The sequence below is a fragment of the Anopheles coluzzii genome, chromosome 2, assembly GCF_943734685.1.
Source record: "Anopheles coluzzii chromosome 2, AcolN3, whole genome shotgun sequence".
Lineage (NCBI taxonomy): Eukaryota > Metazoa > Arthropoda > Insecta > Diptera > Culicidae > Anopheles > Anopheles coluzzii.
The window spans coordinates 22,032,816-22,049,738 of record NC_064670.1 but is presented as its reverse complement, the minus strand read 5'-3'; the positions used below and the strand labels follow the sequence as shown (position 1 = coordinate 22,049,738).

Genomic DNA, 16,923 nt, shown 5'->3' with positions numbered 1-16,923 from the left:
CATATAATCTTCAAAATCAATTATAACATGAAATATACAGGTTTCAAACGTATATTACTATTGCGTGTGCATAATGCATGTGTTTGCAGTGTATATGATTTGGCATGGACGTTTGTTTAAATTTGGCTTATCATGGCAAGCCTATAAGACATCTAACAGGTGACAGAGTGCCTTTCGAACAAAGCCGTGTTTGCTTGGTATCGATTGGTGTCAGAGCGCCGCCTTATCCAGACTTGTGAGTTCCGTTCTCGATTATCCGGCATACGGTGGGAAAGGTAAACAAAACTCGCGGACCGAATCGGGCGAATGGACGAACCTGGATTTGTGCATAGCATCGCGGTACTGTCATTATCCGGCAGCCATATTTTGTTTTCTTCAATCGCCCTTTGCGAGCGAATTGGCTTTTATTTTTGGATTATTTTACGTGAAATCCACGACAATTGTCGAAATGTGGTGATCCGATAGGTAGTATTGTGTTCGATAAGTGTGATTCACGCAAAGTGCACCCGGTACGATGCGGAAAACGTGTGCAAATGCGATTGTGTTTTCCCATGGGAACTAGAGTGGTGTACATCAAACGCCCGTGTGAAAACAACTCACCTTCCGTAGCGCCGTACCCTTTTTTGCTCCCACCTGCAATCGCCTGCAGGTCTTTCTGCAGTCCTTACTGCAGTCGCACATCAGCAGCTGCTGCACAGTCAGCCCCGACGAACGACGAACGGCGGCATCACAATGAATATGCGGCCATTGAAGCGGCCGCGCCTGGGCCCACCGGATGTGTACCCGCAGGAGGCGAAGCAGCGGGAAGATGAGCTAACGTCCACGCACGTCAAACATGGTTTCGCAACCGAACACAAACTTTCCGAAGAGTTTGGCACCGCGCGCAACTGCAACGTTTCCGCGAGCAAAGTCGGTGCCTACTTCAATGCGATCCTTGCCAAGAAGGAGGAGCTCATGACGCTGCCGGACTCGGGCCGCAAGAAGCAGCAGATCAATCCGAAGGACAACTTCTGGCCGGTGACGGCCCGCAACAAGACCACCCTGGATACGTGGTTTAAGGATCTGGCCGGCACGAAACCGCTGAGCAGTCTGGCGAAGAAGGCACCGTCCTTCAACAAGAAGGAGGAAATCTTTGCCATGCTGTGCGAAAACCAGGTCACGATGCAGCGGGCCGCTTGGTTCATCAAGCTCAGTTCCGCCTACACCGTGGCGGTTTCGGAGGCAAAGATCAAGAAGCGTCAGATGCCCGACCCGGCGACGGAATGGACGGGAACGATGATCAAGTTCATGAAGGATCTTATTCCCAAGCTGCACGAGCACTATCACCAGGGCCCGCTGCAAGAGAAACCGTCGTCGGGTGGTGCGTTAAGCTCGGGCGGGCTGGGCAGCGGGGCCAGCGGGCTCGGGCTAAGCTCCGGAGCGGGTGGAACCAACGCGGTAACGATTCCACCGCCCCTGTCCAGCCCGGCAGGCAGCATGCACAGTCCGGCCGGTGGAAATCCGGTCGTCGGCGGCTCGATGCATGCCCAGCAGCAGCAGCAGCAACAACAGCAACTGCAGCAACCGATTTCGCCCCAAGAGGAGCAGCGCATCGCCCAGAAGCAGTGGAACTACAGTACGCAGCTTTGCAAGTACATGTACGAGGAGGGTTTGCTGGACAAGCAGGAATTTCTCAACTGGATTATCGATTTGCTGGAAAAGATGAAGTCTTCCCCGAACGCGGACGATGGGTTGCTGAGAATTTATCTTCCCCTGGCAATGCAATACCTGTACGACTTGGTACAATCGGAGCGGTTCTGCCGTCGGTTGGCGTATGCGGTGTCAAAAAAGCTCGCCCAGCTCATAAACCAGATGGCCGAAAGCCACAACATCAATCTGAGCTCTCCCGAACCGCAGGATGCTAGCGGGAAGCAACCGTCGATCGAAGCGCCCGACAGCAAGTCCGAGAAGCAGAACGACAAGCCGTCGAAAGAGGGCACCGCCGGTACAGTGGCACAGCCCGCGGACACCAAACCGCCGAAGGTGAACCCGTACGAAATGATTTTCACCGAGTATCTGCAATGCTCCCACCATCGGGACGTGATACTGCAGCTGTCGTCCATTCTGCAGGTCATCACACTCGAGTGTCCCACCGCACTGGTGTGGTGTGGCGTCGGGGAAACTCGCTCCTCGTCGGTGCTTTCGGGAAGTCCGCTGGACCATCTGCCGGTCGCACCATCCGCGCTACCCATACCGACGCGATACGAAAAATCCAACGAAGACATACGCCGCCAGCTGTTCGAGGCGGAAGAAAGCATCAAAGTGCGCTCCCGGCACGCGGAATCGCGGTGGTGTATCGACAAGTGGCAGACGGCTGCGGGAAACGCGAGCCTGAAGATACTGGCCACACTGGACGCGCTCGATGGGCATTGTTTCGATCGGATGGATTCGAACAATTCGCTCGATTCGCTGTACTCGAAGATATTTCCCCCGTTCCAGGTGCAACCGCTCAAACCGGCCGAAAGCGCCTCGGCAACCGGTGGCAGTGGTGGCAGTGGGACGGGCAACACGGCATCCGGGCTCGCTGTAGTCGACGGGAAGGATGCGGCAACGAAGCAATTTGAATATGTAAGACTAATATCCATTGCGTTTGATGTTTTATGTTAACATACTGTTCAAATCTCTTTTAGAATGTCGAACAAGACTCCTCGATCGTGAAGATTCTGTGCGAATGGGCCGTATCGTGGCAGCGTTGGGGAGAGCACAGGGCAATGGTGGTGGCCTGGCTGCTAGACAAGCGGCAGAACGAGGTGCTGACGGCGCTGGAAAACGATAGCTACACCAACAACCTGAACAATTCCGACGACAAGGACTCGGTTCTGTCCGGCAGCGGCCTGAACGGTGGACAGCCCGTCTTTCAGCACATCCTGATGAATTTCCTTGACCACGACGCCCCGGTGCTGGACGAAGCGGGCAGCCCGCAGAACAAATCTCAGTTCACCAACCTGGTGCACCTGTTCAGCGAGCTGATTCGGCACGACGTGTTTTCGCACGACGCGTACATGTGCTGTCTGATTTCGCGCGGAGACCTGCTGACCGGTGCCGGTGGCATGCTGTCGCTCGATAGTCAAGGGATCTGCAACGCAGGCCTGGGCACGGGGCCAATCTCGAACAAACCGGCCACTAGCTCTTCCCCGAACGGTGGCGGCGGGGTGGAGGATGATGTGCTGCAGACGGATTTTAAGGCCAAGCTGGAGGATCTGGACGACTCGAATGTGGACGACGATCTCGACAAGCTGTTGCAGCACATCAAAGAGGACCAGCAAAACTCCATGGATGCACCCGACAGTCCGAAGGATCCGGAACATGCAGCACCGTCGGTGTAAGACCCATTTCATTCCCTCCTTGCGATTGATTCGCGTGCGATAAGACAAAGGGGTGTAAACTGTGTTATTTTCCATTTCCTTCCACAGGACGGGGTTGGGAAAGGCAGAATCATCTAGCCGCCATTTCCTGTACACCGAGCACTTCCCACTCTGCCAGGACGATCCCATTTCGCAGCACGACTGCAACCAGCGGTACATCCTGCTGTACGGGGTGGGCAAGGAGCGGGACGAAAAGAAGCACGCGGTGAAGAAGATGTCGAAGGAAATCTGCAAGCTGTTCTCGAAGAAGTTCAGCATCGACGTGGCCGAGGGCGGCAAGGTGAAGAAGCATTCGCGCAGCGAGTTTAACTTCGAGTCCACCTCGAACAAGTGCCAGGCGATGTCGTACTTCGACCAGCACGTCGTCACGTGGCAGTGTGCGGTGCAGGTGCAGGAGATGCTGAACGCGTTTGCCATCGGCAACAGCAACTATCTGCCGGTGCAGGAGCACGTGGCGTTTCTGTTCGATCTGATGGAGTCAGCGTTCAACATCTACGGGCTGATCGATACCTGCATTCAGATTCTGCGCGAACTGCCCGAGGTCGAGCTGCAGCTGATTGGCAAAAGCTCGATGGCGCTCGTGCGCAGCTACACGACCTCGCTCAGCCTGTACGTGGTAGGCGTGCTGCGCCGGTACCATTGCTGTCTGCTGCTGTCCCAGGAGCAAACGACCGCGATCTTCGAAGGGTTGTGCCGGATTGTGAAGCACGTGAGCAATCCGAGCGATTGCAGCTCGGCAGAACGGTGCATCCTGGCGTACCTGTACGATCTGTACTCGGCCTGCTCGTCGCTGAAGGCGCGCCCGCAGCAGGAGCCGTTCCACAACGCTTACCCGAAGATCAAGCAAGCGTTGTACACGCCGCTTCAGCCCACACCATCCGCGCACACGTACAACCCGCAGTTCATGCTCGACATCATCACGAACCCGCGCCGCGGCGGCAAGATTGAAAGTGGCTGGGCAAGGCAGCTGAACGAGTCCGCCTCCAATCGGTACAGCTTCGTGTGCAATGCCGTGGTGGCAGTGACGCGCGACATCGACAACGACTGCCTGAACGACATTGCGGCCATGTGTGCGGAGCTGACGGCGTGCTGCAACTCGCTCAGCACCGAGTGGTTGGGCGTGTTGATTGCGCTGTGCGGTTCCAACCGCGACGCCGGCTACTACGTGGACGTGCTGACGCAGGTGGACGTGCAGAACACCAACATCCACAATGCACTGTCCGTGTTTACGAGCATTCTGGTGGCGAGACACTGCTTCTCGCTGGAGAACTTTGTGGCCCACGTAGCGCTACCGTCGCTGGTGCAGGCGTGCAAAGGGCGCGGGGAAACGACGCCCGAAATTGAGGCCGGCGCCAGGCTGTCCTGCCATCTGCTGCTGCGCCTGTTCAAAACGATCGAATGTCCGCAGCCGGGCCTGTACTCGGTCAGCACGTCGCCCAATCCGATCACGGTCGGCAATGCGCACAACATTAAGCTGAGCTGCGATCGGCACCTGCTCGCAGCGGCACACAAAAACATCGGCGTCGCGCCGGTGCTGGCCGTGCTGAAGGGAATTCTGGTCGTGGGCGATGCAACGGCCCACAAGGTGTCGTCCATCTTTGGCAGCGGCAAGCGCAGCGGACTCAACACACCGGTCCACCCGGGCAGTACGCCGAAAAGTATGGCCGGATCGGGCGATTTGAGTCACATTCTCGGTACCAGCGACCTGTCCATACTGGGGAACCCGGACGAATCGATGCTGGATGTTTCGTAAGTAGCAGAGCACTGACTATTGGCGGGGCTGGATGATATTGAAGTGTAATAGCAAACAACGATCGATAGAGTTGTTGTTCGTTTGATCTGCTCTATCGTGCGATGTGCATATTATTGACCCTCATCATATTGTGTTCGATTTAGTTGATGAGTTTTCATACGATATTTTCTCTTATTTTTCTTGGTTCCTGATTTAGGATGATCGAACTGGGGGAACTCTCTCCAACCGCCTCCGCTCGATTATACTCTAGCAGGTGTGCGAATGGTTTGCCGTTTGAGTTCATTTGTTTTACGTTACGTTATCATTGGATATATTTTCTTTTGTTTTTTGTTCTGTTTTATTATTATTATTTGTGTTTGTCCCATGTTACACGTGTTTTATCGCTTCCGGTATCATTTAATCAGTTTTTCACGCACGTTTTTTTCTTGTGTGTAGAGATTGAGAGTCTACAAGACCGCAAAAACACCCTCGCCATGGCATGGGGATTGCACTTCACCCATCGGTGGTTGGTTCTCATTCTTGGTACTAAAATGCTATCGTTAGCAATGCTATATGCGGAATGATCCAATCGTCCATAACCGTCATAATCATAATCACATCCCGTCACCATAATTTCACCAGTTTTGGGAGATTTTCGAATGATTGCTTCATGTATAAAACCCATATTAACTGAAGGTACAACGAATTGCAGCGATAGAAGGCAATTGCCCCTAGGCAAATGAATCCGGTAAAAGAAACAATGCCAATTTTTGCTATATTTGCGATCAATTTGTGCTTGTATGAATGCCTCATTCTGTCTCATACCATATCCTTGTGGGTGTTGTTTTCGCACTATGGGAATTGCCTTGTTTTTATCATTTTCGTTTGGTTGGATTTCGATGTATGTGTGTATGCTGGTCTTCTTCCATTTTCCCTTCCATTCACACCTCCATTCATTTTAGAGCTCAAGTGTTAACCCGTTACGATCATAGTAGGTTGGGTTCAACAGCGTATTAATGCGATTTACATTGTATTCCCCAGGCAACAAAATTCCCATCTCAATCAGGACAATGCGACAAGCCTGTCGGATTTCGCCCAGCATGTACTGCGCCAAATCTGCTCGCAGGTAAGCTCCGAACACGACCATCATCTTTCCGTGCACAGTTGAATGATACACCCTTCGTTTCCTGCAGGAATGGGTCCTAGAACGCTGCCTGCAGCATGCGGAAGAACTCTGCCAGCACGGTATGCTGATCGACAATCTGTTGACAGCAAAGCAGGCGCAACGGTTGCTGCACATGATCTGCTATCCGGAGCACGAGTCGAATCTGATCGCCGAGCTCGACCAGAAGGCGATCATTGTGCGTATCTTGGAGAATCTGGAGCAGTGGTCTCTGCGGATTTCGTGGCTAGACTTGCAGCTTATGTTTAAGCAGACCAACTGCAGCTCGCCGGATCTGTCCAACTGGCTCGATATGGTGGCAAGGGCAGCGATCGATGTGTTCCGCGTGAACGAGTTCATACTGAACAGCCCGGACGTGAAGCAGGAGAAGGTTAAACCATCGACCTGGCTGGTCGCGCCCTTGGTTTCGAAGCTGCCGAGCGCGGTACAGGGAAGAATTCTGAAAGTGTCGGGCCAGGTGCTGGAGAGCACGAGCATGTTCAGCAAGCACAAGGATGGCAACGGGGGCAACAATAGTAGCAGCAACAACAGCCACAACCATGGCGCGAACAGCAACAGTTCCGTCAGCTCGAACGGCAGCACCTTTGGCAGCAAACAGTCGGCGCAGCTGAACCATCAGCCGTTCCTGGGACTGGTGCTGACCTGTTTGAAGGGTCAGGATGAGCAGAAGGAGGGTTTGCTGCAATCGCTATACTCGCAGCTGTCCCAATTCCTGCAGAATCGCGATCAAAGTGTAAGTGTGCAGCAATTTCCTTTCAATTTGGCTTAATTTATAATCGATCAATGGTGTTACTGCTTGTTCTCTCAGCTCGAAACCATCGGAGGCATCGAAGATCCTTGCGGGTTCGAGAAAATGCTAGATGCGTTACAGCTACGCTACTCGCTTGTTGGAGGACTGTTCGATGCAATCATGAAAAATGCCACCTCCACCACGGACTGGGCCATTCTGTTCGCTCAGCTCATCAGCCAGGGTGTGATTGATTTGAGCAACAATTCGTAAGTAGATTATTGTGTGAGTGAGTGGAAGGTTTTTTGTTTAATCGCTGCTTTGGTGCGTATGCCTTTCACAGAGAGTTATTCACCACGACACTCGATATGCTAGCCACACTGATACACTCAACGCTTGTGAGCGACAGCCAGACGGAGCGCGATGAGAACAAGAAGCTGTATACAAATCTCATGAAAAAACTGCGCAAAGAGCTTGGCGATAAGAATGGGCCCTCGATCAAGTACGTGCGACAGTTGCTCCCGCTAGCGAAGCAAACGTGTGAGGTCCTAACCTGCGACTCGGCTGGCTCATCAACCGATGCCAAGGGCAACAAGATTGCAATCGATAGTATCGAAAAGAAGAATGTAAGTATCTTCGTTAAGGTAGTGCGTCGCAGGATATGAAAACCGTTGTCCGTTTCTCTTTTCCGCAGGGCCTTCGACTGGGTGATAAGCAACGTGTAAGCGTTTGGGATCTTCTGGAAGGACATAAAAATCCTGCCCCGCTATCCTGGGCCTGGTTCGGAGCGGTGAAAATCGAACGGAAACCCCTCGCGTACGAAGAGACGCATCGTTTGCTGAAGTACCACACGCACAGTCTGTTCAAGCCGAGCAGCTACTACTACGAGCCGCTGCCTTTACCGCCCGAAGAGGTGGATCCTTTGCCGGACAAGCTAAAGGACGACATGAAAGCCGACACGCCCTCGTCGGACCAGTCGCCGGCCCCGAGCACGGGCTCAAAGAAGAGTAAAACGACGACCCGCAAACGTAAAACGAAAGCCACGGCTGCAGCACAGGTGCAACAAAGCCAACCACAGCAGCCGATTATGCCGGCGATCGTACCTCAGCCAGCGGCAGGACCTCAGCAGATGCAACAAATGCAACAGCAACAGCAGCAGCAACAACAGCAACAACAACAGCAGCAGCAACATCAACAGCATCAACAACAACAGCAACAACAGCAGATGCAGCAGCAGCAAACGCTGCAACAGCAGCAACACTTGCAACAGCAGCAGCAACAGCTGCACCTGCAGCAACAGCAGGCACAACAGCAGCAACAGCTGCAGCAGCAGCAACAGCTGCAACAACTACAGCAGCAGCAGCAGCAACAGCTACAACAACAGCAGCAGCAGCAGAATCAAATGATGATGCAGCAGCAACAGCAACCCAACATTCCGCAGCAACAACAGTCGGCGCTGCAGCAACAACAGCTCGGATCGCAGCAGGGACAGCAGCAGCAGCAGCAGGTTACCATGACACCGCAGCAAACGCTCCAGCAGATGCAAAACAACAGCATGGGAGGCATGCAGATGGGCGGGCCGATGAGCTCGATGAACCAGCAGCACATGCAGCAGCAGTACGGGCAGGCAAACCCGGCCCAGCTCGTCGGACAGGGCAACATGGGCGGAATGCAGACGGGAATGGGTGGGCTCGGCGCGGGCATGGGCGGCGGTATGATGAATCAACAGCAGCAGCAACAACAACAACAACAGCAGCAGCAGCAGCCTCCGCAACAGCAACAACCACAGCAGGCGCAACAAGCGCAGCAAGCACAGCAAGCTCAGCAGCAGCAACCCCAAGGCAATCCGAATATGGGCTTCGTTGGCAATGTAAATCCCATGGCTCAGCTCGCCCAACAACAGGGCGGCAACCAACAGTGGGGAGGATATGGATCATTGCAGCAACAACAACAGCAGCAGCAACAGCAGCAGCAACAGCAACAGCAACAGCAACAGCAGCAACAACAGCAACAGCAACAGCAGCAACAGCAGCAGCAGCAACAGCAGCAGCAACAACAGCAACAAACACAGTCACAAGTACAACAGCAGCAGCAAACGCCACAGCAAGGCCAGCAAGCGTCTCAACAGCAAGGACCGCAGCAAGGACCCCAGCAAGGCGCTCAGCAAGGACCACAAACACAGCAGCAGCTGCAGCAGCAGCAACAGCAGCAGCAAATGTTCTATTCCGGAATGGGTCAAGCGACGAGTGAGTATGAGTGTTCTGTCCTCTTTACGTTAACATTTTTGACCTTTTTCATGCCTCGTTCATTGCAGTGAATCGGTTCGATCGCCCACAGTTGAACACAAACTCGAAACAAGCTCTCTCGAACATGCTGCGCTCCAAATTGCCTATCAACGCTGGTCATCCGGCCAGCTTTATGCAGCAGCAGCAGCAGCAACAACAGGCGCAGCAGCAACAGGCGCAGCGTAATCCTCAGCAACCCTTTTTGCGCGGCCCGCTGCGGGCAGGAATGCCGGGCAACCCGATTGTCGGTGCACAGGCCGGCATGGGCCCGATGAATCCTGCCATGGCTGGTGGCACCGCAGGCATTGGGACCGCGGGTGGCGGTGCGGTAATGGGTGCGCAGGGCATGGGTGCCGGTGGAATGATGGGAGCGCAGCAGACTGCCCAGGGCCAGCAGGGCGCCGGTGGCATCATGAATCAAAGCACGCCGGCCATGATGGGCACGACCGGGGGCTCGATAATGAGCCAGTCCGGGGGCAGCATGATACAGACGGGCATGATGAATCCGCAGCAAAATCCGGCCTTGGTCGGCCAGGGTATGGGTGGCAGTGGTGGACTCGGAGGGGCCAGCGGAATGGCCGGCAACAGTGGAATGGGCGCAAGTGCGGGCGGAATGGGCGGTACCAGCGGTGGTGGTATGGTAACTTCCGGCGGGATGGTCACTGGCGGCATGGGCAGCGCTGGCATCGGAAACACGGCACCGATGGGCGCCGGTGGACAGGGCGGCGGTATGGGCGGCAACGCCGGAATGCCGAATGCAGCTGGGATGGGAAACCCTGCCATGGGCAATCCGGGCATGGGCATGCAGAACATGCAGCAGTCGGGCAACATGCAGGGCGGTGGCATGTTCCAGGGGCAGAATGTGCCGTACCAGAACGTCAACCAGAACTATCCCAACTACGGCAACCAGGGCATGGGGCAGCAGAGCGGCCAGGGTGGCGGCATGATGGGCAACTTCAATCCGATGGCCCAGCAGCAGCGCAACACGCAGGCCGAGTTCCTGGCGCAGCAACGGGCAGCAATGGCGGCCGGCCGTGGTCAGTACGGGCAGCATGCACCGAACGTAACGATGGGCAACATGGGCGTCAATCAGGGTGCCGTTCCGCCGTACCCGCGGCAGGGCGGCAAACCGGGCGTTGGGGGCAATATGCCCCAGAATCAGCAGCAACAGTTCCAGCAGCAACGGATGCGCCTGATAATGCAGCAACACTCAGGTGAGTGAGCGGATAGAACCTTGGTTGGTGATTTGGAATGTTGCATGCTTATAAGCTATGTGCTTTCTGGAGCACACCCACGACTCGGATTGGAGTCGACTCCGTATTTTTGCTGACTTTACTCATCACTAATGCTCATATCTGAACGCACTCTCTCTCTCTGTACTTGCAGGCATGGGACAAGGAGGCAACGCGCAGGGCATGATGCAGAATCAAGGGCAGGGCATGAGCACCCAGCAGACGCCCAATCTGGTGGCTCAGCTACAGCGCCAGATGCCGAACCAGAACAACATGATGGGCCAGCAGTATCCTCATCAGCCTCCGCAGTATTAAGGAGTGGAAAGCGAAGCGAGCTACAAAACCAGCAACCCAAGCGATCTGATGTTGAAAGACAGTACATCCTCATGCAAGTACATTTACACATATTTATTACCACTGTGACTTCGGACAGGCTCATATATATATATTTCTTAGATATGGAATAGACACATCGCAATAAAATGAGTATAAGCTATAATGCGTTCTGTGTACTGACGATTGTCCACGCTTGGTGTGAAAGAAATGCGAGAATGGGGTAACGTCTCGTTTGAATTTTTGTTTTTGCCGAGAACGTTCTTTGACAGCGTTCTGTGACAGCTGCAACGCCAGAACGGATGTCAACAAACGCTTTGTCCGATTTATTTGTAAACAGATCCAAGTCGGCGCAGCTTTGCAAACGGAGAAATCGCTTTCGGTCGCTTGCCTTTTCGCTGGAAATGGAGTGCAAAACGCCCAACATTGTTGCTGGCGAAGCTTCCGAAACGGATGACGACGAGGCTGCTGAGGTAACACCGCCCCCAAATTCCATTCCCTTCGCGGAGAGTGAAAGCGCGGTGCGGAGCTGAGTAAAAACTCTACAAACCCACCGATGGGTCCGTTTCTGTTCGGCAGGTAATATCGATCGAAAAAGGAATTCCCCATCTGTCCGTATCCGGGGCGGCGCCTCCATCGTACACGTTTGCCCGGGAAGCGGTTGAATCATCGGCATCCAGCACACCGCCGCAGGTCGTTGCTTCGGACGAGGAGATGCAACGGCTGCACGTGCGCCGGGCGATGAGTAAGTGGAAAATTTGCAACTCAACGGTCTGCCTACCCCCCACACTCGGCTTTAATGTGCATTTTTTTTTGTTTCGCTTCCAGATGAACGTTGCATTTCGATGCTGAACGAATTCATCCACAACACGGTAATATCCGTTTCGAAGCAGCTCAATGAAACGGACAACTTTCTCATGAAATCGCAGGTGAGTGAGCGTTATTGTTTTCGGTTTCCGGTGTCATCTACTGCGACACACTGTATGCTGCAGGACCATTAACTAAACAAGGTACGTTTTAGATGGTGCTCCAGAATACAACCACATCCGTTAAAAAGATGAACGACAATACGCACCAAATGCAGACCAAGCTGCACGACATTCTCACGTTTAACTTTGTACCGAATATTAACATTTAAAGTAAGTAGAACGGTCAACCGAACACAGTATGTACGTATCATTCTTTTTTTTTGCAAGACAGAAAGAACAGAAAAAACGAAAACGTTTACAAAGTAAGTTAAGTGTAGAAAGAAAGTATTTCGATTGCGTACGGGATTTATGGGTAGAGGATTAGTCAAAGAAAACTTGCCCACCCTCCACACAGCAAGAAAGTAGCGATGCCACCTCTGATGCGCTAATTTAACACAACCTGATGCTGAAGGGGAAAAAACGGCACACGCCGGGTGGAACTGGCAGCTGAAAAGCGTTGCCAGGGAAACATACAAATTGCTACTGCGTGCGTGCAATCAGCGCCGAGAGTATTTCGCCTGCCAGCGCCTGGCATGGTGCGGGGAGAAAAAGAAATCCGTCGACGGACAGAGAAATTGACCATGCATCACGCCTCGCTCATTGAAGCAGGTCAGAGCACTGCTAGCAACGCAGGTGGAAACAAATGATGTTTTCTTTCTGCAAAGGAATTTACTGCTTATGTTTATGTTTTCTTCATCTTCACACCTGCGTACGCGCGTGTTTGCTCGTGTGTCTGTGTGTTTGTATATGTACTATGCGCAAAAGATAAGCTTTTACGCCAACTACCCCCGCGGGCGGCCCCATTACAGAAAACGAAGACACGAGGAAACAAAAACTGCAAAAGCGCACGAAACCGAATCGCAAAGCAATACCACACCCGCCACGCATGACACTAGGTGGGTGGGTGGATGGGTTGGGAAGGAATTGTACCATTGCTTATCTCCAACCGCTGCCACGGATGCGCACCACCACCACCACGGGGCGGGGGCTACAATTAAGGGTGAAAATAGACAACGGTCGCGACAAGATTTCCACGCCGGTGCACGCCAGTGGTACCGGGCGGATTATTCGCAAAACGTACCACGTACACGCCAACCACGCGGGGAAAGGGGAGGGGGGGGGGGAGGAGGGTTCCGTTCGCTCCAAAACGGTCCGGCCGAGTTTCGAGTGCCGCCGAAGAAGAGTCAACGGACGAGCGGTAGTTTCGCGCTATCGCTGCTCACCCATTCCGGTGTGTGTGTGTGTGTGTGTGTGTGTGTGTGTGTGTGTGTGTGTGTGTGTGTGTGTGTGTGTGTGTGTGTGTGTGTGTGTGTGTGTGTGTGTGTGCATGCGCTGGCCACACGCACCCGCAAATCAGTGCGGATTATATTCGGAACGTTTGGTTGGTTTTCGGGATTGCTCGCTATGTGTGCGAGCGCGCAATGTGTCGAAAGTGGGTGGTGCGGGTTGGCGATCTGCCTGCCTGCCTGCCTGACTGGCTGGCTGGCTGGCTGGCTGACTGGTTGGTGAAGTGAAACACAATTTATGACTTTCTAATGAAATTTCCTGTGGGGCACCGCATCGCCCTTTCTGCGCTATTGGAATTGGAGTTGCTGTTGTATCCGTTTTTCGTTGGTGCCTTTCATCGATCGCCATTGCCATCACTTGAGGATTGGAATGGAATTTCTAGTGATAACAGAAAGCGAGCGAGCGCACAAAAGTATGGCACAGTTGGAGGGAGGGGAGACCGTCGCATACAAATGAGATGATTGTGGGGTAGAACACTAATTGGGGTGTTTGTTGTTTTCTAATTAAAATTCAAAAACTCAACGTCTCTGTTAAGCTGTCCCCCCTGTCAAGGTGCGACAAGAGAAAGCATCATTTAAGCGACTCTTACTCTAGAATTCGATGTCCCAAAACCGATAGATAAAGGCTGCGGATAGGGGCGATCCTTAGCTTACGTCATAAAACTCGTTTGCATCACCGAGCGACGCGGGCGCGCTTTGCATAGAACAAAATGACGGCACCCCGCACCGCGCCTGATGCACGATGATGGCTCGGTTGCATCCGCGTTGAATAATAGTTTTCGGTAGCCGCTGCATCGCGTCGAATGCGCCATCGAGCGCGCGCAAGCGACGAACCTGCCTGCCCTTCGCCAGATCTTTCACCGGTTTTTACGAGAGGAAAGTGAAACTTTTCACACATTACTTTCCACGTCTGTGCCTGGGGTGCTGGGCAACCGGGCGTACCGAGAGACGCGTCCTCGCATCCGAGGGCGCAACTTGGCACGAACTGGGACGCCAAAGTGACTTCGAAACCGGAACTTACATTCGGGGGGGTGGTAGTTTGGGTTGCTGCCGTGGTTTTATTTTTGTTTGGCGGTGATCGCGCACCGGTTGCATGTCGATCGCCCCATGGAAAGGTGTGGAACGATGGCCATTTTAGAAAAAAATAAAATAAAAGCATACCAGCATCGTACACCAAACTATCGAGGACATGCGCCATTCACATTATGATCATATTAAGGCATCACATAGCCGAACAGTCCGGGGAAGCTGTGAGTTAGTTTGGTGTACCTTCTTCAGGTTGGACTTCCAACGCTCCGCTATGCTGGACTTTCTGGACCGGTTTTTGCGTGTGTATATGTGTGTGAAGGCCCACCAGCACTGGAGGTCACGGTGAAACTTGAGCGAGATGGAAGGGCACTTACGCGAGCGAGCAAGGTATAACGATCCGTTTTTGTCTGTTTTTTTTTTTGGGGGATAAAGATCTTAACAATCTCCATCGACAAAGGCGGGGTGGAATTTCGTCGGCTATTATGTGTCCAAATCGATTGGAAATGGAGGATGGGAAGAGGAAGCAACCACGGATCTTCGACCGCGATGAGGTCGTGCCTTTTGTTGTTGCTGTAATGTAAATATGCAACACTTTCTCTGCCCGCTGGAAACAACGGCGAACGACGTCAAGCGACGAACCCTCGCTGTGGTGCGATCGGTAGGCCAGCGGTTGGCCGCACCCTCTAAGAGAAACAATTGGATGGTCAGGGAAAACGTGTGTGTGTGTGTGCGTGTCTGTGTCTGTGTGGCCGAGCACGTGTCAAGCATGCTGATGATCGGTAATGGGAGAGGCCACGTTTTCAGCGTAGCCGCACGTTCCACACGGAACGGATGGCGTTAAATTCGTTGCTGGCGACCTCGGCCAACCATCGGACTGTGGCGATGGACGATGACCGGGAAATGGCAGCGGGGGTGGTGGGGGGGGAGCAAAGGAAACACTTTTATTTTCATGTACTTTTCCTTGTTTCCCCCCTCCGCTCGCGCTGGTGACCCAGCTGGCGCGTACAGCAAGTTGTGCTGAACCTTCTTATTTTTTCTTTCTTTCTATTTTGTCCATGTCCGTGTTTAGCTGGGGTGTGTGGAACTGGACTTTCTGTACCGCTGCGGTGTCAGTGACCAGCAGCATAGATTGGTGCCGCCAACATTTGCGAGGGGAATTGGTGAAATTGTTGTTGAAAATCACAGAGCAATAATATATGAAGCAGCGAGGATATGGTTTCGTCCTCCTTGGGCGGGATGCTGTTTCGGGATTATTTCGCTCTCTTTTTCTCCCTTTCTCTCCCTTTCTCTCTCTCTTTCTCTCCCTTTCTCTCTCTCTCTCTCTCTCTCCGTTGATTTCTTGGTGAAAAGGGGAAATGGCGCATTCGGGATGGAAAAGTTTAATTATTCATCCGAAGCAAAGTGTGTTAATGCTATCTGTAGCACCTACGGTGGATCCGGTTCGGGCCGCTGGCCGCTCGGATGGTGTGGTCAACTGGATCCATTCCCGGCAACGGTATCGTCCACCAGTGGTCTCACCCAGTTGCGCTCCCCCTTCCCCCTCCCCCCCTCCCCCCCCCCCCCCTTTGCTACAGATAGACCGGGGGATGGAGCGGAGGACCTTGATAAAACAGAGACGCGGGCCGAGAAGTTAAGGCACAATTATGTGCAGGAGCCTGACGTAGTTGAATAATCGTTCGACCGATTATCGACCGTACCCGGGAGCAGCAGCATGACCCGCCAGCGACGTTTATTTCCCTTTCCATGGCACGGAGAGTGTGCCGGGGAGTGAGCGAGGGGTGCTATCCGGCACAGAATACCGTACCGTTGCAGCCTTGGGGATTAACCTAGTGGCCACTGGGGTCGCGCGGCTCGCGGATGAGTAATACCCCGGGCAGGATGTGTCTGTGTGTGTTTGTGTGTGTGACCTGGTGGAGACGTCCCGTGCCCGTGCCCGTCCGGCTCGGTGGCGGATGTGGAGTTGGAAAGTAACGGCATCGGAATCTCGGAATCGAATTATGGTAATGAGTTGTTTGCGGACACAACGAAAGCTGCGCATTTGTGGAGGGGGGAAAAAGCAAGAGAAAGAGAAAGAGAGAGAGAGAAAGAGGGTCGAAGCGCGTGCTCGGGCGATCTGTCATCTCGGGCGCTTTGGCAGACACTGTCGAAGGGATGGCAAGAGGATGGATCGAATGGGTCGGCCGCGGTTTGCTGTTTGCTTTAAATATTTACTTGTCGAGGACGGCCAAAAGGGTGCGTTATTACTTGGGTGGGTGACACCAAACGCAAGCCACAACCAGGCTGAAAGAATGGCAAAAAGGAGGAATTCACATTCCATTGGGCGAAAACGACACAATCAGACACGAAAGCGACGCACTCAAACCTGCTAATTGGAGTTTGAGATCCTCCAAATCCGGGTGAGGATCCGTGAAAGACGAGGGTTTTAACGAGGCTACTTACAACTCAGCGAAGCGTCTGCAAAAAACATTTCAGCGTCAAATTTTCCACCCCGCGGGGAAGCTTTTCCGTTTAGTTAATGCAGTTCGTTTTTTTTCTGCACTGATTATTTTTCGCTCCAACGACAGTTGGAAGAAGCCGACTGCCGCTGCACCGCCAAGAGGAATAGACCGTGCCCCGATCGCTTTGTTCCCCAGCAGTGCAGTCGGAGGAAGATCGTATCTAACGTATCGTATCCCCACCGTACCGAGGTGAAAATTCGAAATTGGCTGCGATAATTTGCCAACAGTTAGCGTTATGAGGAGGCA

General features: G+C 53.3%; 2 protein-coding genes across 3 annotated transcripts; both read left to right on the top strand.

The window, feature by feature from the left end:
* Positions 1 to 285: 285 nt before the first annotated feature.
* LOC120948147 (mediator of RNA polymerase II transcription subunit 12) lies at positions 286 to 11,062 on the top strand. 2 transcript variants are annotated; one of them, XM_040364172.2, is made up of 11 exons: positions 286 to 2,607; positions 2,670 to 3,361; positions 3,453 to 5,153; positions 5,354 to 5,410; positions 6,178 to 6,262; positions 6,330 to 7,052; positions 7,128 to 7,315; positions 7,390 to 7,672; positions 7,741 to 9,292; positions 9,361 to 10,545; positions 10,718 to 11,062. In XM_040364172.2, the coding sequence occupies exons 1-11, from the start codon at positions 733 to 735 to the stop codon at positions 10,876 to 10,878; spliced, it is 8,502 nt and encodes a 2,833-aa protein (XP_040220106.2). In that variant the 5' UTR covers positions 286 to 732; the 3' UTR covers positions 10,879 to 11,062. The 2 variants fall into 2 exon arrangements, with proteins under 2 accessions (XP_040220106.2, XP_049462436.1); XM_049606479.1 differs by lacking the exon at positions 5,354 to 5,410.
* Positions 11,063 to 11,210: 148 nt separating this feature from the next.
* LOC120949260 (uncharacterized) lies at positions 11,211 to 12,064 on the top strand. The gene is made up of 4 exons (XM_040366447.2): positions 11,211 to 11,369; positions 11,476 to 11,641; positions 11,725 to 11,825; positions 11,918 to 12,064. Exons 1-4 carry the CDS (start codon positions 11,301 to 11,303, stop codon positions 12,032 to 12,034), a joined length of 453 nt encoding a protein of 150 aa, XP_040222381.1. The 5' UTR covers positions 11,211 to 11,300; the 3' UTR covers positions 12,035 to 12,064.
* Positions 12,065 to 16,923: the final 4,859 nt, after the last annotated feature.

Excerpts from the sequence above, each read along its gene's own strand:
- LOC120948147 (XM_040364172.2), top strand. The coding sequence starts at position 733 with ATGAATATGCGGCCATTGAAGCGGCCGCGCCTGGGCCCACCGGATGTG. Across the intron at positions 7,053-7,127 it reads TGCAGAATCGCGATCAAAGT|CTCGAAACCATCGGAGGCAT; the intron begins GTAAGTGTGCAG and ends TTGTTCTCTCAG. Across the intron at positions 7,673-7,740 it reads ATAGTATCGAAAAGAAGAAT|GGCCTTCGACTGGGTGATAA; the intron begins GTAAGTATCTTC and ends TCTTTTCCGCAG.
- LOC120949260 (XM_040366447.2), top strand. The coding sequence starts at position 11,301 with ATGGAGTGCAAAACGCCCAACATTGTTGCTGGCGAAGCTTCCGAAACG. Across the intron at positions 11,370-11,475 it reads ATGACGACGAGGCTGCTGAG|GTAATATCGATCGAAAAAGG; the intron begins GTAACACCGCCC and ends TCTGTTCGGCAG. Across the intron at positions 11,826-11,917 it reads ACTTTCTCATGAAATCGCAG|ATGGTGCTCCAGAATACAAC; the intron begins GTGAGTGAGCGT and ends GGTACGTTTTAG.